Consider the following 20,872-nt stretch of genomic DNA (forward strand, 5'->3'; position numbering starts at 1 on the left):
TGGCTTCATCATCTTTCAGAGATCTGTGCAGTGATTGTAGCTTTGTGTATTGATGATGGATGTTGAAGAGATGCTTGCACACTTTGGCTTTTATGTCTTTTTCAAAATTTTCCAAAAGGTGCTCTGGACTGCCCTCACATCTCTGTTTTTGTCACAGGCATCTTATCTCTTTTCCCATCCTTTTCTTTTTCATAGTCTGAGCCACTATGTACCACCATGTAAGCCCTGTTCCTAACGTACTGGTGGTGTGTTTGAGTGACTTGTTCTTACATGAGAGACATTCCCTATGCAGGCTTTAGCCTGTTCGTTGCAGCACAAATCCTCTGCCATTTTTCTTAAGCTCTGTGAGTTAATAATGCCAAGCTTATTGAGCCTGTCTGCTTTCATTTGGGCATTGGAATGGACTTTGCAGACACTTGTCTCACATTTACTGATGTTTGGAGCAACAATACAAAATGGTTTTGTCCAGTAGAAAAGCGAATAAGACAGCTTCAGATGAGGCATCTCCAGCATCAGTTCCTATGTTTTTGCTGTCTAATCCTCCATGCTTTTCTGACTTTCCTTTGAGCTTTCCTTCTTCCCTTCCTTTCTCCTATCTTCCCCTTCCCTTTCTTAACTTCACTGGTTCATTCATCAATCTTTGTTTGTATTCTCTCAGCTCCACTTTTTTTTTTTTTTTTTGGCATGATTGAGTTTTTTATGTGCTAAGACCGTATGCAACATCTTATCCAATTTTTGTAAAAGTGCTAATTCTAAGCATAATTTTTGTGCAAGCAAAGCGCAAGTGTGCGTGGGTGGTAAGATTTGTAAGATTTGTAGCAGTGTATGCCACACCAAGGCCACTCACAACAAGGGCTGTGGCGGAAGCATCAGCCACGGATAATGAACTAGGAAAAGTCAGAAGCCATGCAAAAAGTATTTTTTGATTAGTGTAAATCATATCCACACATTGCTAGTGAATTGAGTGTGATTGGACAGTTAGTCTTGAGAGGTACACACATTGTGTTACCCCAGTCACTTTGTGCTAGAGCTTTGAATTTAGCTTATGAGGAACATTTAGGCATTGTGGGCACCAATCTTCAGAGTAAAGTGTGTTGGCCAGCAATGGACAAAGACGCAGAGAGACATGTCAGGTCATGTCATGGGAGCCAATTATTCATGAGACCTGATGGGCCAGAGTCATTCATCTAAGTGGCTTATTATTTGTGCTTTCAGGAAGGCTTTCAAACAAAAAGAAATAAGTCCAGTGTTAACAACTGAGAACTACATGACAATATAGTTTTCCTTTTGGAACCATGGGTGTGTGTAGCCTATTATTACAGTAGCATATGCTGTGCTTGCTCATTCCTATTCTGACCAGAATCAGGCTAAACTCTGCCATTACGCTATTGCCTAAATGTAACATTGCTTTTGTTTACAACCTGCTATGCAAATGACTATGTTCAGCTATGTTGTGGCATCCAAGACAATAGCCCCTTTCACACATACAGCGTTTTCCAGAATATTTACTGCAATGTGAACATGACCCTTTTGAAAATACTGGTAAATTTTGCTCTGGCAATTTCTCTTAAAGGGTTCACCCAAAAATTATAATTCTCTCATGATTTACTTATCTTTAAGCCATCTCAGATGTGTATGTCTCCTTCTTCAGCAGAACCAAAGTTAAGATTTTTAGCACATTTCAGCTCTGCATGTCCATACATTGAACCTGAATGGCTGCTGGCTGTTTGATGGTCCAAAAGTCATATTTAGGCAGCCTAAAAGTAATCCACACGACTCCAGTTGATCAATTAATGTCTTCTGAAGCAAATTAATAGGTATGTGTAAGAAACAAATCACTAATTAAATGTCTTTAACTATAAATCGTTACTTCCTGCCAGCGCTGTTTTCCTGTTTGAAATCACCTAACTCTTACATGACGTTCATTCCTCTGTTAAGCGCGCGCTTCCGTCTTCTCACGTGAACACGTCATCATGCTTACATCACGCGACAGCTCCGTGATGGGTCGTCTGGTATTAGGAAGCATTTTTAATAAAATGTTAATAAAAGTTTTAATTATTGATTTATTTTTTACACAAACCTATCGATATTTGTACAAATACACATCTGGGATGGCTTAAAGGTAAGTAAATCATGAGAGAATTTTCATTTTTGGGTGAACTATTCCTTTAATGAGAAGTTGTGTCATTAGTACCTATAAATGTCCATTTTAATGGTATGTGTGAACAGCACATGTGGTACATTTACCATTAAAGGCAACTGAACAATTTTCCTGTAATTTACCTGGTTGCATGTGTGAAAGGGGCTAATGTAGCATTTTCATTATAGAAAGTATGTAAAGTAAGCAGTAAGTAGATAGTACGAGATTGGAGAGACTTGTGTCTCTGCAGAACAAAAATGGGCGTTTCCCAATCAGTGGCCAATTTTAAACCGGATTGGGCGTTTTAAAATTTTGGTACACTGTTTGCCTACTACATTAGGATTCCAAAAACCAAATTCAGTTGTGCACGATTTTGCCAAACCCACTTGTGCTTAGACATAGCGCATGCTTGCACGAAAATACCAAAACTTCATGGCCATGGCCATTGACTTTGCGCTAATAACTCATGGCATAGCGCTCTTAAAATAGGGCCATTAACTTAAATTAAAATAAAGATTGGGATCAACAAACCCTGGATTAGCTTTAAACTCTGCTTAATTTAATTCTTATTGGTGCAACCCACCCTGTGACTTTATGGTCATATGGTCTGTGGAACATTGGCTGAGTTCTGAATGACATATTTCCCATTCTGCTCTTACTGCTTCTGTCATATCTATGTAATGGTAGTATGCCATTCCAAACTGAGACATTAGCTACGTCTCCATTCAAGATGCAAATGTTATATGCGAAAAACTATAATATTTCAAAAACATGTGCGAGTAAAGCCACATTTCCATCCCATGTGTTTCAAAGAACAAATTTGTCACTTCCGGAGAAATTGTAGCCACTTTGACTCTTTTATTAATAGAATACTCGCGGATTAGAGCACACAGACAAAACACTCTAGAATAACTTGTGGGAGCACTATGTGTGTGTGTTTCTCCTTATGTCTTTACTGTGTGGATCTAAATATATTTTTCAAAAGGCACAGTTCAAGTTTGTATTCTACTTACTTGCTCTGCAAACTCTTTGCATGCTTTGGATTTTAAGGACACTGTTATTTAAGGATGACCAGAGCAACATTTCAAATGCGATTGGTCCTCTGATTAGTCCTAGTTATAAATGAATTATTCAGTCACATTACTTTTTTGATGTACATCTTGTATTCCTAGTAAATTTAATAGGAGTTTATTCTGTAATGTTTTAAATCATAGTTATTGCGCATTTCTTAACGAATACAAAATGTATCCACCTCAAGCAAGCGTCTACATTTTTTTTATGGTGTTTCCATCCAGCATTTTGTATGTGATATCCCAAAATGCACATCAAAATATGTGGATGGAACCAAACTATTGTTCTGTTTGTTTGAGTATCTCGACACAGCAAAATTGACTCACCCAATTGCATGGTTTTGGGGCGGGACTACCCGTTTATCTAACCAATGGCAGATGGGGGAGTTTTTGGAAGCCTGTTTAAAAACAGTCATTATTTTATTAGTTTCATGACGCTAGTCGTGCAGAAATTACACACTCATCTTAAACTTTCTGCACTTACATCAATGCAAAGAAAAGATAGAGAAGTGGTAAATTTAGGTTTCACACTTTGACTAACTTCCTAGATTGCTTCTACACACTATTTATTTATTTAATCTTTTTTTTTTTTTTTTTTTGGTTTGTGTGTGTGTGCCCTGTCCTAGCAATACTGAGCAAGTGCAGTTGTATTATCAAACCAAATGTTCTAGACAAGTATTAACAAGCCAGATTTTCCCACCTCTACTGTGGCAAACTGATATACAGAAAAACGCTCCGGCATATTTGCCAGATACTGTACCTCACCATTCACGTTTGGGGAGGTTGAGTCACTGTTGCGCAATCTGCCCAATAATAAAGCCAGTGGAATGGGTGAGGTGACCTATGAAACTCATAGAACCATACAGTCTTGACAGAATTTAACATCAGTATTTAATGTCTGTATGGACAATAGAAGGGTTCCTGATTCATGGAAAGGGGCTCTTATTTATTGAATCCCCAAGAAAGATAACATCCCCTGAAGACCATTCTACCTGGAGAGACATTTCTTTACTACCAACAATTTTCAGTGTTCATGAAGTGTATCCTTGCACGAATTCTTCCATGGCTGGTGGATGCAAATATTCTTTTCACTGGTTAGAAAGCGTAAATTTATAGATAGGTTGAACGAGCATGTGTTCTGCTTTAAGACTGCAATTAATGACTTTAAGCATGAGACCAGTAAGTTTTATACTGTCTTCCTTGATTTCGTTGATGTGTTTGGAACCCTTTCTCATAACATCATGATCAGATCTTATCTCAAATTTATAAGGACTCATTTATACAAGTAATTTGTGGCAAACAACTTACAGTTGTGCTCAAAAGTTTGCATACCCATGGAGAAATGGGAATATATGTACCATTTTTAAAGAAAACATGAGTGAGCAGGCAAAACACACTTCTTTTATTTCTTATGGGATTCATATTCAACTGTAGGTTATAATAGAATGGCACAATCATAAAACAAATCATGGCAACAAAGAAAAAAAATGTAATGACCCCTGTTCAAAAGTCTGCATACCCTTAGTTTTTAATACTGTGTATTGCCCCCTTTAGCATCAATGACAGCATGCAGTCTTTTGTAATAGTTGTCTATGAGGCCCCAAATTCTTGCAGGTGGTATAGCTGCCCATTTGTCTTGGCAAAATGCCTCCAGGTCGTGCAAAATCTTTGGGCGTCTTGCATGAATCGCACGTTTGAGATCTCCCCAGAGTGGCTTGATGATATTAAGGTCAGGAGACTGTGATGGCCACTGCAGAACCTTCACCTTTTTCTGCTGTAACCACTGGAAGGTCAACTTGACCTTGTGCTTAGGGTCATTGTCATGCTGAAAAGTCCAAGAACATCCCATGTGCAGCTTTCATGCAGAAGAATGCAAATTGTCTGCCAGTATTTTCTGATAACATGCTGCATTCATCTTGCCATCAATTTTCACAAGATTCCCCGTGCCTTTAGAGCTCACACATCCCCAAAACATCAGTGAGCCACCACCATGCTTCACAGTGGGGATGGTATTCTTTTCACTATAGGCCTTGTTGACCCCTCTCCAAACATAGCACTTATGGTTGTGACCATAAAGCTCTATTTTGGTCTCATCACTCCAAATTACAGTGTGCCAGAAGTTGTGAGGCGTGTCAAGGTGTTGTCGGGCATATTGTAACAGGGCTTTTTTGTGGCATTGGTGCAGTAAAGGCTTCTTTCTGGCAACTTGACCATGCAGCTCATTTTTGTTCAAGTATCGTCGTATTGTGCTCCTTGAAACAGCCACACCATCTTTTTCCAGAGCAGCCTGTATTTAGGTTACCTGTGGGTTTTTCTTTGTATCCTGAACAATTCTTCTGGCAGTTGTGGCTGAAATCTTTCTTGGTCTACCTGACCTTGGCTTGGTATCAAGAGATCCCCAAATTTTCCACTTCTTAATAAGTAACTGAACAGTACTGACTGGCATTTTCAAGGCTTTGGATATCTTTTTATATCCCTTTCCATCTTTATAAAGTTCCATTACCTTGTTACGCAGGTCTTTTGTCAGTTTTTTTCTGCTCCCCATGGCTCAGTATCTAGCCATCCACGTGAGAGCTAACAAACTCATTGACTATTTATACACAGACACTAATTGCAATTTAAAAAGCCACAGGTGTGGGAAATTAACCTTTAATTGCCATTTAAATTTGTGTGTGTCACCTTGTGTGTCTGTAACAAGGCCAAACATTCAAGGGTATGTAAACTTTTGATCAGGGCCATTTGGGTGATTTCTGTTATCATTATGATTTAAAAAGGAGCCAAACAACTATGTGATAATCAATGGCTTCATATGATCACTATCCTTAAATAAAAGACAGTTTTTTTGCATGATCAGTCACATTTTATTCAATGCCAAAATTTCACAATTTCTACCAGGGTATGCAAAATTTTGAGCACAACTGTTCAGTCCCCATTCATCTATACGTAGGAATAAAGACAGGATGTCCATGGAGTGCAGTTAACTTTGTGCTGGCTACTTATCAGTGGCTGACGTGGATGCATCAGTGTGCACCGCCTGATGTGATTTCACCAAACCTTGTTCAGGGGTATGATGATATACAGATCTCATCCTGTTTGGAAAGTGTTGTGAAAACATGCTCTGCACAACTGAGTCTTTTCTGGCATGGTCTGGCCTGCAAATGAAGGAGTCTAAATGTGCTGCATTCTATGAGAGGAGTGGGGGCAATAGATGGTGTCATTTAAAGTCTGATAAACTTCCTGTTTTCACAATTAACAACAATCCCATCCAAGTGTATTCTAAACATGAGGCATATACATACTTGGGACATAAATTTAATGTGGCTGGTGAGTGGAGTGAGCAGGTAGATTAAATAATAATAGAATATTCTACATGACTGGACCTGATAAATTCATCCCCTTGCAACTCACAAAGAAACTGGAAGCAATAGGACAGGTGGCACTGTCTAAAATACACCATCTTTTTGCAAATGTTCACATTTCAAGAAAAGAACTCCGTGATATGAATGATAAGACTGTTAAAGTAGTAAGGAAGTGGATTGGCTTGAACTTATTTACTACATCCATCCATCCATCTTCTATAGCTGCTTGTCTGATGTAGGATCACGGTTAGTGGTGGAGAAGGAGGCAGGGAAACACCCTGGACAGGTGGTGAGCTGGGACTCGAACTGGGGGCCTTCTTGCTGTGAGGCAATAGTGCTAGCCACTGAGCCCTTCATACTACATTTGATATTATTTTCCACAGTAAGCAGGAAGGTGGTCTGGCAGTACTACATTTTGAGTGGACCTCCATTCCCACAAAGCTGTCTCACCTTTTAAATATGTGAACAGTGATGATAAAACTGTACTCGAATTTGCATGGGCATTACTGTTTATAGATCTCAAGCAGCGTAAGGTTCCACTGGCTAGAAAGTCTGATTCCAGTTTTCAGGGATTTTGGAGGAAACCAAGTGGCAAACTAGACACACATTCAGTTGGCTTTGGAGTCTGGTCCGACTGGCCCGACCAGAATGACTATTGCTGCTTGACAGGTCTAGAGTGGAAACAGTCTTTCCCTGTGACAGTGAAGATCTCAGATGAATTGTTAACTGACCCATTGGCTTGGGTCAGAGCAACAGTAAACCAAAATGGAACTGGGTGCAAGCTTCCAGAGATTAATGCTCGCAGTCATCTTATGGATCTCCACACACAGCAGCAATGGTTGCACTGGACTGGACTGAAATTGCAGGGGAAACTGGCATATCTCTCCTCAGCGAACCACTCAGTTTCTCATTTGATACTGAGGAGTGCTACATTGGATGAGGACATTATCAGATTTACAGTAAAAAGAAGACTGCAAGTCTTGCCAACAAGACTGAATCTCTCTAAATGGTTTCCAGATAGACATGTTTCTGGTTGTTTACACCACAATAGTGAGGAAGTAGTTGAATCCTTGATGTATTAAATGGTTGCCCAGCATATAAGGGCCTATATATCGCTTGACATGACAGAATTATATACGTGACGCCATGCAAGAAGCAGACATGTGAGCGAAGAGCTCTGCACACTTTGCTAAATTTTCAAATATTTTCATGTTATAATCTGGTGAATTTTGATACACCCAGTTACACAATTGCTCTTTGATGCAAAACATGGCAAAGAAGTAAAAATCCTCGGGCTCTGGAGACATTAAAAGACACTTATGTGTTCAAGATGAAAGCCCCGACAGGCCTACAGACCGGGGATTCGATTTGGAGAGATATGGTGAAATTCCTAGATGAGCTTTTCCCTAGTCTGCTCGACATAACAGGCCACAAGCTGGAAATCGAGCGAGCTCACAGAGTCCCAGCTCAAAGATTTGCTGAGGGAGACAGGCTCCGATCGATTCTGGCCAGATTTTTGAGATCATCCGATATAGATCTTGTGTTGCACCAGGCGAGGAGCAAAGGGAAGTTTTCTTGGAAGAACCATAATATTTTTGTGTCCCCGGACTTTGCGAACTCAACAAGAGAGAAACGCGATCGGTTCAAGGAATGTAAGAAACTCTTACATCGGCGAAAGATTACTTTTGCTCTGATGTTTCTGGCCAAACTGAGAATAGAAACGAAGGTCGGTCGCAAAGTATTTACATATCCCAATCAGGCAAGGTCTTTTATTGAATCATTGGGTGAGTAAACCATTGGGTGTTTCTCATGTGAGTATGTCGACTCACGGTACTTACTCTTGAGGAAGCTGGGCGTCATTTTGGTTTCTTTTTTCTTTTTGCATTGGCTCCGCCATGCGGCTGGAGCTTGTTATGTGGATAACACTTTTCCTTAAAGAAACTTTTGCATTGACAAAAGATTACTTTTGCACTGAAGTTCCTGGCCAGTTTGAGAGTGGACACTACAGATGACTGCAAAATATCTACATGCTCACACAAAGGATGTCTTTTATAAAGTTGATGGATTAAGTAAGTCATGGTATATACGTTTATGCGGCCTCCGAGTGAATTGACTTGACCATCCGGGGAACCGGGATGCCGGATTTGTCTCTTTTGTGTTGGTTCCGCCTAGCGGCTGGAGCTTGTTCTATTGAATAACACAGCTTTGGAACACTCCTTTGGTCTCTTTCTACCATTCCCTCAGTGAAATCTGCTGGTGGTGAAATTTTTACCTCAACCACTGATATTAATAATGCCTTTAAAGTATTCAATATTGATCTTTATAGTTCCACGTCTTCGTCTACTGATGAAGATATTTGAAACTTTGTGGAACCATTAGATCTTCCCAAACTGACGACTGAGCAAAAAAACTCTCTTGATTCTGAGATAACCTTAGAGGAACTTGACGAGGTAATTAAGTCCCTACCTACAGGCAAGGCCCCGGGGACAGATGGTTTTGCCGCAGAATTTTTTAGATCTTATGCTACAGAACTGGCTCCCCTTTTGTTAGAAGTTTATACTGAATCATTAAAGAATAGAAAACTTCCTCCAACCAAGACACAAGTCCGGATCAGTCTGATTCTTAAAAAGGACAAAGATCCAAGCGAGTGTAAAAGTTACCATCCAATCTCCCTGATCCAACTAGATGTAAAAATATTGTCAAAAATTTTGGCTAACCGATTAAGTAAGGTTATGACATCTCTTATACATATAGATCAGGTGGGATTTATCCGGGGCCACAGCTCTTCTGATAACATCTGGCGTTTCATCAATATCATGTGGTCAGTAGCGAATTATCAATCTACTATCGCTGCCATCTCACTTGACGCCAAAAAGGCATTTGATATGGTAGAATGGGATTATCTTTTTAATATTTTGGAAATGTATGGGTTCGGGAGTACATTTATTGGTCGGATTAAGTTACTTTATCGACACCCTGTAGCAGCAGTACAAACAAATGGATTAAGTTCAGATTATTTTACTCTAAATAGGGGCACTCAGCAGGGCTGCCCTCTTTCCCCATTATTGTTCTGTCTTGCCCTGGAACCATTAGCAGTCGCGATAAGAAAGGAGGATGATTTTCCAGGGGTGGTTGCGGGATGTTAGGCGCATAAGCTTATGCTTTACGCAGATGATATTTTATTATTTGTCTCTGAACCTACTAGATCTATGCCTTGCCTCCACAGAATTATTAATTCCTTTTCCAAGTTCTCAGGATACAAAGTCAATTGGTCTAAATCCGAAGCTTTGGCTCTGACAGCGTACTGTCCAGCAACGGCTTTCCAGCCGGGCACCTTCCAGTGGCCCAAACAGGGCATTAAGTATTTGGGGATTTTATTCACAGCAAATTTGTCTGATTTAGTTAGTGTTAATTTTGACCCTTTAATAAAAAGATTTTCGAGCAATGTGGGCAGGTGGGCTTCATTACATTTATGTATGATTGGGAAGGTTAATGTTATTAACATGAATTGTATTCCAAAATTCAACTACCTGCTACAGTCTCTCCCTGTAGATGTCCCCCTCTCTTATTTCAAGCAATTTGATAGCATAGCGAAGTCCTTTATTTGGAATGGTAAGCGCCCCAGGTTAAATTTCAATAAGTTACATAGGCTTATTGACAATGGTGGGTTAGGCCTACCCAAGATTTTGCTTTATTATTATGCATTTGGTCTTAGACATTTGGCTCATTGGTTGCTTCCACCTGAGAGAGCCCCTCCCTGGTTTTGTATTGAAAAGGAAGTTCTTGCCCCTATATCGCCACTGCAAAGCCTTTCGATCAAACTAGCCGGAGAGGTTAAGTCGCACCCCGTTATTTTGCATTTGCACTCGATATGGACAAAAGTGTCCAGAGTGTTTAATTTGGATATTTATTTAAACGCAGCCTCGAGCATATGGCTGAACCCTAAACTATGTATTAATAAGTCCCCTTTTTGTTGGTCAGATTGAATTGTGAGGGGGGTTAATGCACTCAGTGACCTATATGAGGGTGGAGTATTGAGACCTTTTGAAAATTTTATTCAACATTTTGGCATTTTGGCCAGATCTCAGTTTTATAAGTATTTACAGCTTCGCCACCTACTCTGCACTGTTTTTGGGAGTAGCACGCACCCCCCCTAAAGCGGCGGATACTCTGGGAGTTGCTGCTTTTGAGAAGGGTCATGAGGCATCAGTGTATTACTCCCTGCTAATTCAGAGTCTGGGGGACGGAACTTTGAATTCTCTCAAAAGATTATGGGAGAAAGGTCTAAACTTGACATTGGGGGAGGGGGTGTGGGCTAGGATCCTAAAAAACGTCAAGTCTGCATCTAGAGATGCAAGGGTGTGTCTGATGCAATTTAAGATTTTGCATCGATTTTATTGGACCCCCTCTAGATTGTATAGGCTTGGCCTTAAAGACACTCCCACCTGCTGGCGATGCAAATCAGAAGACGGGGACACAACCCATGTTTTTTGGGGATGTGTTGGGATCCAGGAGTTTTGGCTGAGGGTTCAGAGCTTTGTGTGTGATGTAGTGGACACTCAATTTTCGTTTTGCCCCAGACTGTGTATTTTGGGTGATGGGGCGGTCCTGAATATAGTTGATAAATATATAAAAAGCTGGGTCCTAACCAGCGTGATGATTGACAGACAGGTAATTCTCAGGGGATGGAAGTCAACTGATGCGCCCTCATTTCATGACTGGTCTACCAAGATGGGCAGGGTAGCAGCATTTGAGGAGATGGCATGTAGAGGGCTAGGCAACTTGGATTTGTACATCAGGAAATGGGGCAGCTATTTAGCCTTTTTGGAAGGCTCACGGGGAGGGGCAGTGGAGAGAGACTATTTTTTTTTATGTTTCTAAAAATGTTCTGCTGTTTTATTGTCTATATGTGTGTCTTTGTCAGTTGGCTTTTGACCACTGGGGTGCTCGTTTGTGTCGGATGGGGGTGGTGGGGTTAATGTTCGGGGGGAAATGTTGTGATTTCATGTGGTTTGATTCTGCATTTTCTGTCTGTTTGATTTGCTGCATGGAATCAAAACATTTTTAATAACAGACATGACAGAATTATAGATTTGTTGACTGAAAGTGTACCTTGTGCCTTATCTTCATCCAGTACATTTTAACATTGCAATGTTAAACCTGACATGTTTAAAATGTGCACAAACCCTGATGTGTTTTTAAATATTACTGCGAACTCCCTAGATGTAATCATTAGCCGCGTTTCCACTACTGGGCCAAATGAGGGCGTGCCAGTTGCATTCCCACTGTCACTTCCGGGGCTTCATCGTGCCATCTCGGGTCTTTCTCCACCGATTACCTTGGGCCAGACAAGGCCAAATGGGGAGTGAGGCCTGGGTCAATGTCAAAGGCAGAGTTTAGCCGAACTTGCCAGTTTGTGTATCCAGTGCACAAAGCTGTCAGTGGAAAGACCACTCTGGACACCATGGCCGTTACAGTCTGTGAGTTGTCAATGCTAACTTATCTTGCTAGCTATGTAATGTTTACATATGATATAAACTCTATATTCTAGATAACTAGATAACATGATACCTCAGCTTGAGCTTCCCTCTTGCTTATGAAATGGGCCAGGTGTGTGATGTTGGAACCAGTGCAGCGTGTTAAGGGCAGATTTCAGGGCAACAATGTGGGGCTATTGGCCCGTTGGTGGGAACACAGATCAGTTTTGGTCTCACGGCTCGACGTCAATTGCAATTGGCCCCGGCTGACCCGTTGATAGTCCTGGCTCACACTGGCCTGATACTGGAAAAGCTGCTATTGTAAATGAGATGCAGTGGAGAGTTTTTGTGCAGGAAGTGGGGTGTGTGTTTGATCACAGTCTGGAGGAAATCTTTCTTACTAAACTGCTGAAATACCAACCTCTTGATCAGTGTATTAACAAAATTGGTTATAAGTGTCAACTCTTAATCTTGTCAGTCTAGGTCATGTACATTGGCTTGTAGTGAGGGGTTACAGCTCACAGGTACGGTATGTCTAAGAGGAAGATAAAAACAGCTGGCCAGATACTGTTCTGTATCAGCCATTATTGGTAGTCGCAGTGTGTGGATTAGTGTTGATACTAATGATTTAGTACTGTCAATTGTGAACTGCAATTTTTATATAAACATGCACTGGAATTATTTATGTCCTTTTTGTAATTCTATGATGAGTGGATATAAATAAATATTTAATAATGTTTGTGTGTGCGTTTACCCTAAATGAACTTTGTATGCAAATACATCTTTTGAGGTGCCACACCCGTTAAATTCCCATTGGACAAACAGGCCCACAGCAGACAGACTGACGGCCACATAATGAGAGGAAACCGTAAAGCCATAAGCCACATCCATAGTGAATATATACAGCACTCCCATGAACAGCTGCTGTTTTCTTTGGATCAGTACGCTCGAGGGGGATTTGTATTGAATGATGCCTATTTTTGTTGTATGTGTTGCAGTGCTGGTTAAAGTGTAGTGTAAGATGAGATTTTTTTAATTTGTCGCCATGTCATCTCATGTGAGTTACATGCTGGAGGCAGCCTTAGAACACATGGATGACATCATAGCAGGTAAGAGCTGCTTTTTATCAGGCTATATAGTTATGGTTACATATTAATTTTTTAAGAGTAGTTTTACTATTGTAGTAAATCCCTAAAAGTGTTATTCATAAAACAGATGCTATGTGTTCACGTGTCTATATCAGCGCTTTGCTCCTCTATAGGGGAGACCAGGCTAGCTGTCACACCTTTTATATCACTAAATATTTCTCAGGGTATGTTCATTTTTTAAAGTCAATTTCTATATAGGCACATGCCACTGTTGTTGACCAGAAATATAAGATACAGTTTACTGAACACATGTTGACCTTTTATGACATGCCCCAATAGCAGTGCAAGTTGTCACACTATAGACCATTTCAAGGACTGTTCGCTGGTGATGTCACTGTTCCGTGAACATTTCCTGCTTGTCAAAACAGAGACCATTTAGCAGAGATGTGTCACTTCTATTAAAATGAATGAAAGAAATTGGAACGCCCAACGGCAGCCAACGGTTAATGAAAAAAATACAGCCTCATCACCGCTGCCTTTAAACACCAACCGCGCCACTGCTTGGGAGACCGGTCTCTACCTGCTGACGTCTTCGCAGGTCCAGGAATGGAGCGGTGAGGGTCTGTTGCGAGTTAGATGCGTCGTCAACCCGCACCCCTGACACGAGTTAGATGCGATGCCGGGGATTGGAGCACTCGTTGCGGCTGGGCCACTCGAGTGAAGCTGGCGCCACATGCACCTAGGACCAATAAAATTTTACTGCTTATTTGAAATGTTCTTTTATCGTAATCTTGACCAAACGTTTTGGAGATTTTGGTCGTTCCCCATTCAAGTAGATAGAAGCTGCTCTGTTATGATGCTTGTTTACATAGAAAAATAGCTGCCCAAACTCCCCAAGACATTCCAAAAACGGCCGCCGAGTGGACTGACTTACCTTGAAAAAGAGACTTTGTTGAAAGGATACGGAAATACGTTTGGACCGTTCTAATTCATTTGTTTTTGTTTAAGTTCTTGAAATGGTCTATACCAGGTAAGTTGTCACAATCAAAGCCTGCTATTTAATTGATTATTATAGACTATTTAATAATCTACTTTCTGCAAAATTTAAACAGTTAACCAATTATAAAACAGCAAAATTGTAAAACATAACCAATACAAATATAATCAATACCAATTTATTTTGCCAATTAAACTGTAATGAATAAATTACCACATTTACATTACACCAGAAACAATCTGCCCTTATAAAATGTGACAGCTTTCCTCGACCTGACATCTATGTAAAAATACTGTCCTGAGAACACAGTTCAACCTGTTGGGTTAAAATCTACCTTCATTATGTAGTTGACGCTTGCCTGAATGTACACCATTGTGACCAACATTGACTAACATTATAAGTGGACAGCTATTACAAAAAGTATGTTATTGGAATTTTAGTTTGGGAGGATGGAATAAAAAAAAAAAGTCCTCCTAATATATGACAGTTTTAAACATTGTGTTTGATTTTTTAGTACACATTTTAAAGCTTTTTAAAGACAGCGCCTGTTCATTGGGTCTACATTCTAATCTCTATTTGAAACCCTGTTACCCATGGGCAAAGGACATTTTTCCTAACAGAGTGTTACATTTAGGACTGTTCTGTTTATCAAAACCTCAGGACCATCACATATGACCCCTGATGACCTTAGGTAAAAGCATGAAAACAAGTAGATGTATGGCACGCTAGAATTGATCCACCACTCTTTTACCACTCCAGGTATCCTTTACTTCTTGTATTGAGTTCAAAATAGCTAAATTTCTGTGAGAATGAAACATACAGAAAATCACATGTACTGTAAATGTAAATCAGTCCAGCTCACTCTGATATAAAAGATCAACTTGCTGTAATCCTTTACTAAACAGTACTGTGGCAGTACCATGGCACAGTAATGTTAATAGATTATACTGCATGACTAGCAAGTACCTTTACATTGAACTCCTAAGTACTTTAAAAAGTCGATTGAAGTTGTATTCAAAGGCACTCTTTGAAATGTCAAAAAACATGGTACAACTATATTGTTTTTGGTACTATTTGATAGTGTTATTTATATAATATTTATATAATATAAAATTATTTATATAATATTATTTTACCACATAGAACTCTCAGTATCAGTTCTGCTACTTAACTTTGTATGTAATGTATAGAAAATGCTTTAAAAGTGATTTAAATGAATGTTTCCTGAAGATAAAATAATAGTCCATATGTATAATGCTGCTTAGAGTAAAATTTTAGTCACAGGTTTTTTCTAAATTCTAAGAATTATGTAATTTTGTACTTATTCCTAGAATTACGAAAAGTGTGATTCATAATGGTTTATAAGTGTTAAGACTAATCCTAACCTAATTAAGAGTAGCACGATGGCTGTGTCACATTCTCCAACAAAGACAGAATGTTTGAATAATATGAAAGAGGAATTTGGGCAAATGTGATTCTTAGTTGTTCTTAGTTCTTTCTTTTTTTTCTTCATATAATGAATAGGCTACATCCTACATGATTAGTAGGATATCTTCGCTCGGGCACGGAGATCCTCCATCAGTGGTGTCACTTTACAGTATAAGAAAAAAATAAAAATAAATGGTTTATATGGAAAAAAAGATATTTGAAAAATGGCACAGAGCTGCACCTAAAAAGAGCCCAACCCAAGCACTCTATATAAAGCGTTTTATAGAAGCTCATAGTGTTGTGTGGGGTGTCAGGTGCTTTGACAGATTCAGTCTGCAGTTTAATGTGCTTGAGAGATGTTTAACCCCAGCTTATAACTTACATTTGACTGATTTATTCTTATTTGTAAATATTATAAACTCAAAGCCATGTGAGTTTCCATTTCCACTTTGCAAAACAACTTATTTTAACAGCAGGCGAGTCATTACTACTTCAAATAGGCTTACTTCATGAAGTGAGTGCACACACTTGCATGTCAACCAATGAAGCACAACAACAGAGAAAGGAACTGCAGTCATTTTGACCAAAATATTGAATTTGATCAAATATCACTGATATGTTGAATGTCAAATGAACCTCTAAATTGAACCTTGTTTAACTGAGGTCTTACCTGTACGCAAGTAATAATTAAAGAATAGTAACTGGGACTATAACAAAGAGTTTGTTTTATTATCATTTAATTAAGTGATTTAAATTGTCCTTCTGCATTAAAACTGTGGACAAACACTTGTTATTATGTTGTGATAATGTGAAAAGCTTATGCAATTTATACTGCAGCATTTTTGTATGAATTTTTTAGCACACAATGCATAGTGTATTTATACAATTAGATTTTTTGTAGCCTTCAGTTTGTACATTGTTTGGAGGAGAACTTTCAGCAAGATGTGGAATAATGTTTTAAAATACAGGAAATTAAAAAAATGGATTTCTCATTTGATTAATCAATGAAATAATTGACAGAAAATAACCTATTATCAAAATATTGTTATAGAATGTGTTGTATTAAATCAGAGGTTCTCAACGGGGGTGGTACCACCCCCAGGGGGCGTTCAAAGGATGCCTGGGGGCTCTGAGAACTAATTAGTAGAGAGGGGGGCATTAGATTACAAATGGGGGCGTTTATCAGTCATAATAATAAAATCTATCGTCAAGTTCCTCTTTGCATTAAAACGTTTATTTTACACTTGGTGTATATCAGTTGGTTCTCAATTATACAGATTGGTACACATTTGTACCGCAGTTCATCTGATTTTGAAGTCTAGCGACGCATCTGAAGTATCTGGTTTAGCAGCGTCAAATACACAGGTAGATGCACAACCTCGGTTAATGCACCTGTATGGCTCTGTAGATGGATACGGCTCAATGGACAGAGCAGCGCGAGCGCAAAGCTCTTGAAGTTCGAGCTCTTATACTAGCAGATTTGTGAGAATCAGTAAGAAGCAAGGCGCGAGAAGCAGAAACCATTTGAATTCGGCACAGAATTCTTCATCACCACCCTTGAATTTACTATAGTAACACTAACTGTACCTTAGGCAGAAATGGATAATAAATATTATCATATCACTGCTTCAGCTCTATTAAATTTGTCAGGCTACATTAGAGGAATGAGGGAATATAATGAATTTTTGTTACAACTTTTACAAAAAAATTTTACAACTGTATTTACTGTTTTTACATGTGTTTAGAGTAGGTCTACTGTTTATAATTACAAAAATGCCATAGTTTTTTTTTATTGAAATCATGTTACATCTAACCAAGGTAGTGAAGAAGATCCATGCTTCCATGTGTTTACTATGGTCTTGTTACAAATACCACTTTTAAAAATATAAAAAAAATAAATGAAAATTTCCAAAAAGGGAAATGTAAAATATATGAACAATATCACTTTTATTATTAGTTTCTGTCTTCACATATAATCCTAAATCTGCTTGAATTCAAGAAATGCAAGGTTTGGTCTCACATTCATGATGCGTAAGCCTGCTGAATTTATTTAAAAAAACTTTAAAATTATGCAGTGCATTAAAGTTGCATTGAGCAAATTAAGCAAATAACACAAATATTGAGTTTTGTGTTTTATGTTTTTTTCTTTTCTTTTTTTTTTTTTTGTTACAACAAAGTCTCCGCTTTCAAATTATATCACATAATTGTGACTGTATTCCTTACATCAAAACACTTAAGTGTCGCAACAGTCAGCAGTTACGAATCAGACTCAGACTTTGCTGAAAGTTACTTTTAGCTTATTTATAAAAAGCTCATACTCTTACACAATTTCTACTTTTTTCGAAAACAAACATTTGACACTTAAGTCAAAGCTTAAGTCTATTCTGAAGAGCATTCCCGAGAAACATCATACGTATGGCCACATAGTCCCAAAATTGGAAGCTTTGTCCCGCAAGTCATAAGCAGTGTCCTTAATTTCAATTATTTGTCTATATTACATTTTTGTTGTTAAAAAAAATACACTTTAATAGTGCATTTTATATCATCTTTCCAAAATTACAATCCCACGTTTAATAAATAAATAAATAAATAACAATTAAAAATCAGAAACTGTGACAGGCATTTAAAAATAAATTTGCGCAGACGTCATTTTCTAGCAAGAGCATGGGAAAGTAGCCTAACTGGACAAATAAAGGATTAATCCTGTGCTCCTAAAAAAAAAATTTTTTCCTATAATAAAGAATGGAAGAAACATATGGTCAAAACCAGTTACAAGTGACCCTCAAAAAGGAGAGTGCTTTGAGACTGGTCAAGCATCAAAGATTTTTAAAACATATTATTAAACGCTGTGGTGAGGACTCCACAACAGTGCATCCCTCCTCCATCCTGGGTTTCAGCACCACTGTAACAGGTAAATGATGGGCAAGGAGGAGGTGGGAACCGGCTGAACAGTAAACAAAGTTTTAATTCCAAAACATAACTTTAAAAAAAACATAAACAAACACAGACACAGACACACATGCAATTTAACCCTTCTGTTAGATAAGCAACGCTTACCTTGCTTATATGGACGGCATGTCCCTGCAGCTAAGAATGCTAATGCTAGCATTACAAGTTTTTTCTCTGCACCGAAAGACAGCAACCTAGACAAAATCACAGCGGCTGAAGTGACAAGTGTCTACCATAATGTGCAACATGGTTTATCGTATAGGTCTGGCGAATGTGGCTCTAAACTAGACCCCGTCTTTTTTTTACCCAATTCAGAGATAGAAAAGAAATTTGCTTGTTGAAGAACTAAGAGTGCATCCATTGTAACAGATGTGCTTCCACCAACATCTTTAGAGGCATGCTTGAATCAGTTAAATGTGCCAATGGTTGCAGATAGACGGGATTCCCTTATGTGTTCCTGTATTGCATCTGATGCATCAAACCATGGAACAACAAAGTTATTGCCACTAGCATTAAGATATTACATACCTGAGCTAGGTGTGCAGAACAAATTGTTGGACTTTTATGATGATTACAAGGAAGACTCAGATGCAATTTTTTTCCAGGTCGTTTCTAGGCTCCAGGGGCCGGTTGCACCAGCTATACATACGTTAAAACTTAGCCTTGTTGTGGCGTAAATGGGCACTAAGTCACAATTTACGCACTACTAAATATTTGAGCATTGCACCATTAAACTTAGGTATAAACTAAATATTTATGGAAGACTCCGACCAGGAGTAACTGATGGAATAAAAAAGCAGACTCATTTAACGACATCAATGAGCTCATGTTTTGCGTGACAGACTTCAATCCTTTCGACATATATGATGATGTTAGCATTTACACTCATTTACATTTATGAGAGAGAAAAAAACTTACTTTTAAGCGGCTCTTCAGCATGAAACCGATCAAACGGTGCAGTTTTCAGGGTGCTTCGCCCATTGTCAAGTGTCAACATATACGAAATATATAAGATATTAAAATGAATAAATGTCTATTTTTCCAGCCTGTTGTATTAGTATTTATTTATCACCCCTTATTTATTTTAGATACAGTTCCTATTTATTGTTATTTACACAGGGCAAATATACTATTATCAAATGTACTTTTATTACATATTGTATTTTAATGGGGATATAATTTATTACAGCTGACAGTTACGTGAGTAAACAAGGTTTGAACATCAACAGTAACAATATCAAACTGAAATTCACGGCTTTTTAACAATTCTGTCTACAAATTTGAAGGCTGCTTATTGGATAAATACAGGTAAATGTCATATCATGTGACTGCGCATTACTTTACAGAGAGCTTACGACCTACTAGTTAAGTCTTGCCTTAAGAACAGGTGGTGCAGCCAAATTAAGTTAACTAGTAGTTACTAAACCCTTAGTGTGAACTTTACGTCCTAACTTACGTGAGAACTTACGCACAGCTGGTGCAACCCTACCCAGAACAGCAACCTGGGTTAGAATCTCTGCATACTCGGCTGATAACACCAGCGTGAATTATAGGGTGTATAACTCTTGTGTATAACAGTCTGAAAGAAAAGAATGTTTCTATTATCAAGGCCAGCATGCATGGCCCATATTCTGCATAATTGTGGGAGGCATGCAGGTGATAAGCTGAGAATTGACATTGAGAGCTGTAACGAATGAGGTTGGTATCCCTTCAGCCAACCACCAGAGGGAGCCCTCTCTTGAATACTAACACTGTACCGTTTCTTCTATGGTGATTTCCTGTTTGCCTCATACTGTATAAATAGCCATGCTTTTCCATTGTTACTTTGCCAAGTATTGCCAGTTTCACTGCCTTACCAAGTGTAATTCTCATTGCCTGTTTATTGCCTACTTGTTATGACCATTGTGCCTGCTTTACTGGATTACCAATTTTGGATTACTGTTTTGCTCTGTTTGCCTGGTTGGACTGATTACCTGTGTAACGACTACTTTGCCTGCTTCAACGATTACGTCTCTGCCTTATGTCTTGGATTTGTCTGCTGATTGTAATAAACTTCTTGCATATGGATTCTACCTTCACCTCCATGTCGAGTCCATTACAAGAGCATAGTCACAAAATATACAACCACTTTTCGTCTTTAGCTAAACATGTGCAAGAATTAAAGGATGTTTTTGATTTTATTGAAGAGAAGTACATGGCCCTTTACAACAATGTGCTGATAAGGTGGCTAAGTTTGTGGCCTGCTGTCAAACGCCTACTCGACTCCTGGCCAGCTCTCAAAAGTTACTTTTTTTTTTCTCTTGGAGAAGAGAGCTGTCCATCTAACCTTTGGAAATTTCTTGCAAATGGCGAGAATGGAGAGGA

The 20,872-nt window shown here is 38.8% G+C and overlaps 1 protein-coding gene across 2 annotated transcripts in view; it reads left to right on the forward strand.

Annotated features, from left to right (window-relative positions):
• Nucleotides 1–13,071: 13,071 nt before the first annotated feature.
• The window catches only part of ppfibp2a (PPFIA binding protein 2a), a 102,930-nt gene continuing 95,129 nt past the window's right edge, over nucleotides 13,072–20,872 (forward strand). For both annotated transcript variants that reach the window (XM_051724733.1, XM_051724734.1), the window contains exon 1: nucleotides 13,072–13,155. In XM_051724733.1, the coding sequence (XP_051580693.1) occupies nucleotides 13,092–13,155 (64 nt within the window). In that variant the 5' untranslated portion in view covers nucleotides 13,072–13,091. The remainder of the gene's footprint in view (nucleotides 13,156–20,872) is intronic.

Source organism: Myxocyprinus asiaticus, chromosome 18 (genome assembly GCF_019703515.2).
Source record: "Myxocyprinus asiaticus isolate MX2 ecotype Aquarium Trade chromosome 18, UBuf_Myxa_2, whole genome shotgun sequence".
NCBI lineage: Eukaryota > Metazoa > Chordata > Actinopteri > Cypriniformes > Catostomidae > Myxocyprinus > Myxocyprinus asiaticus.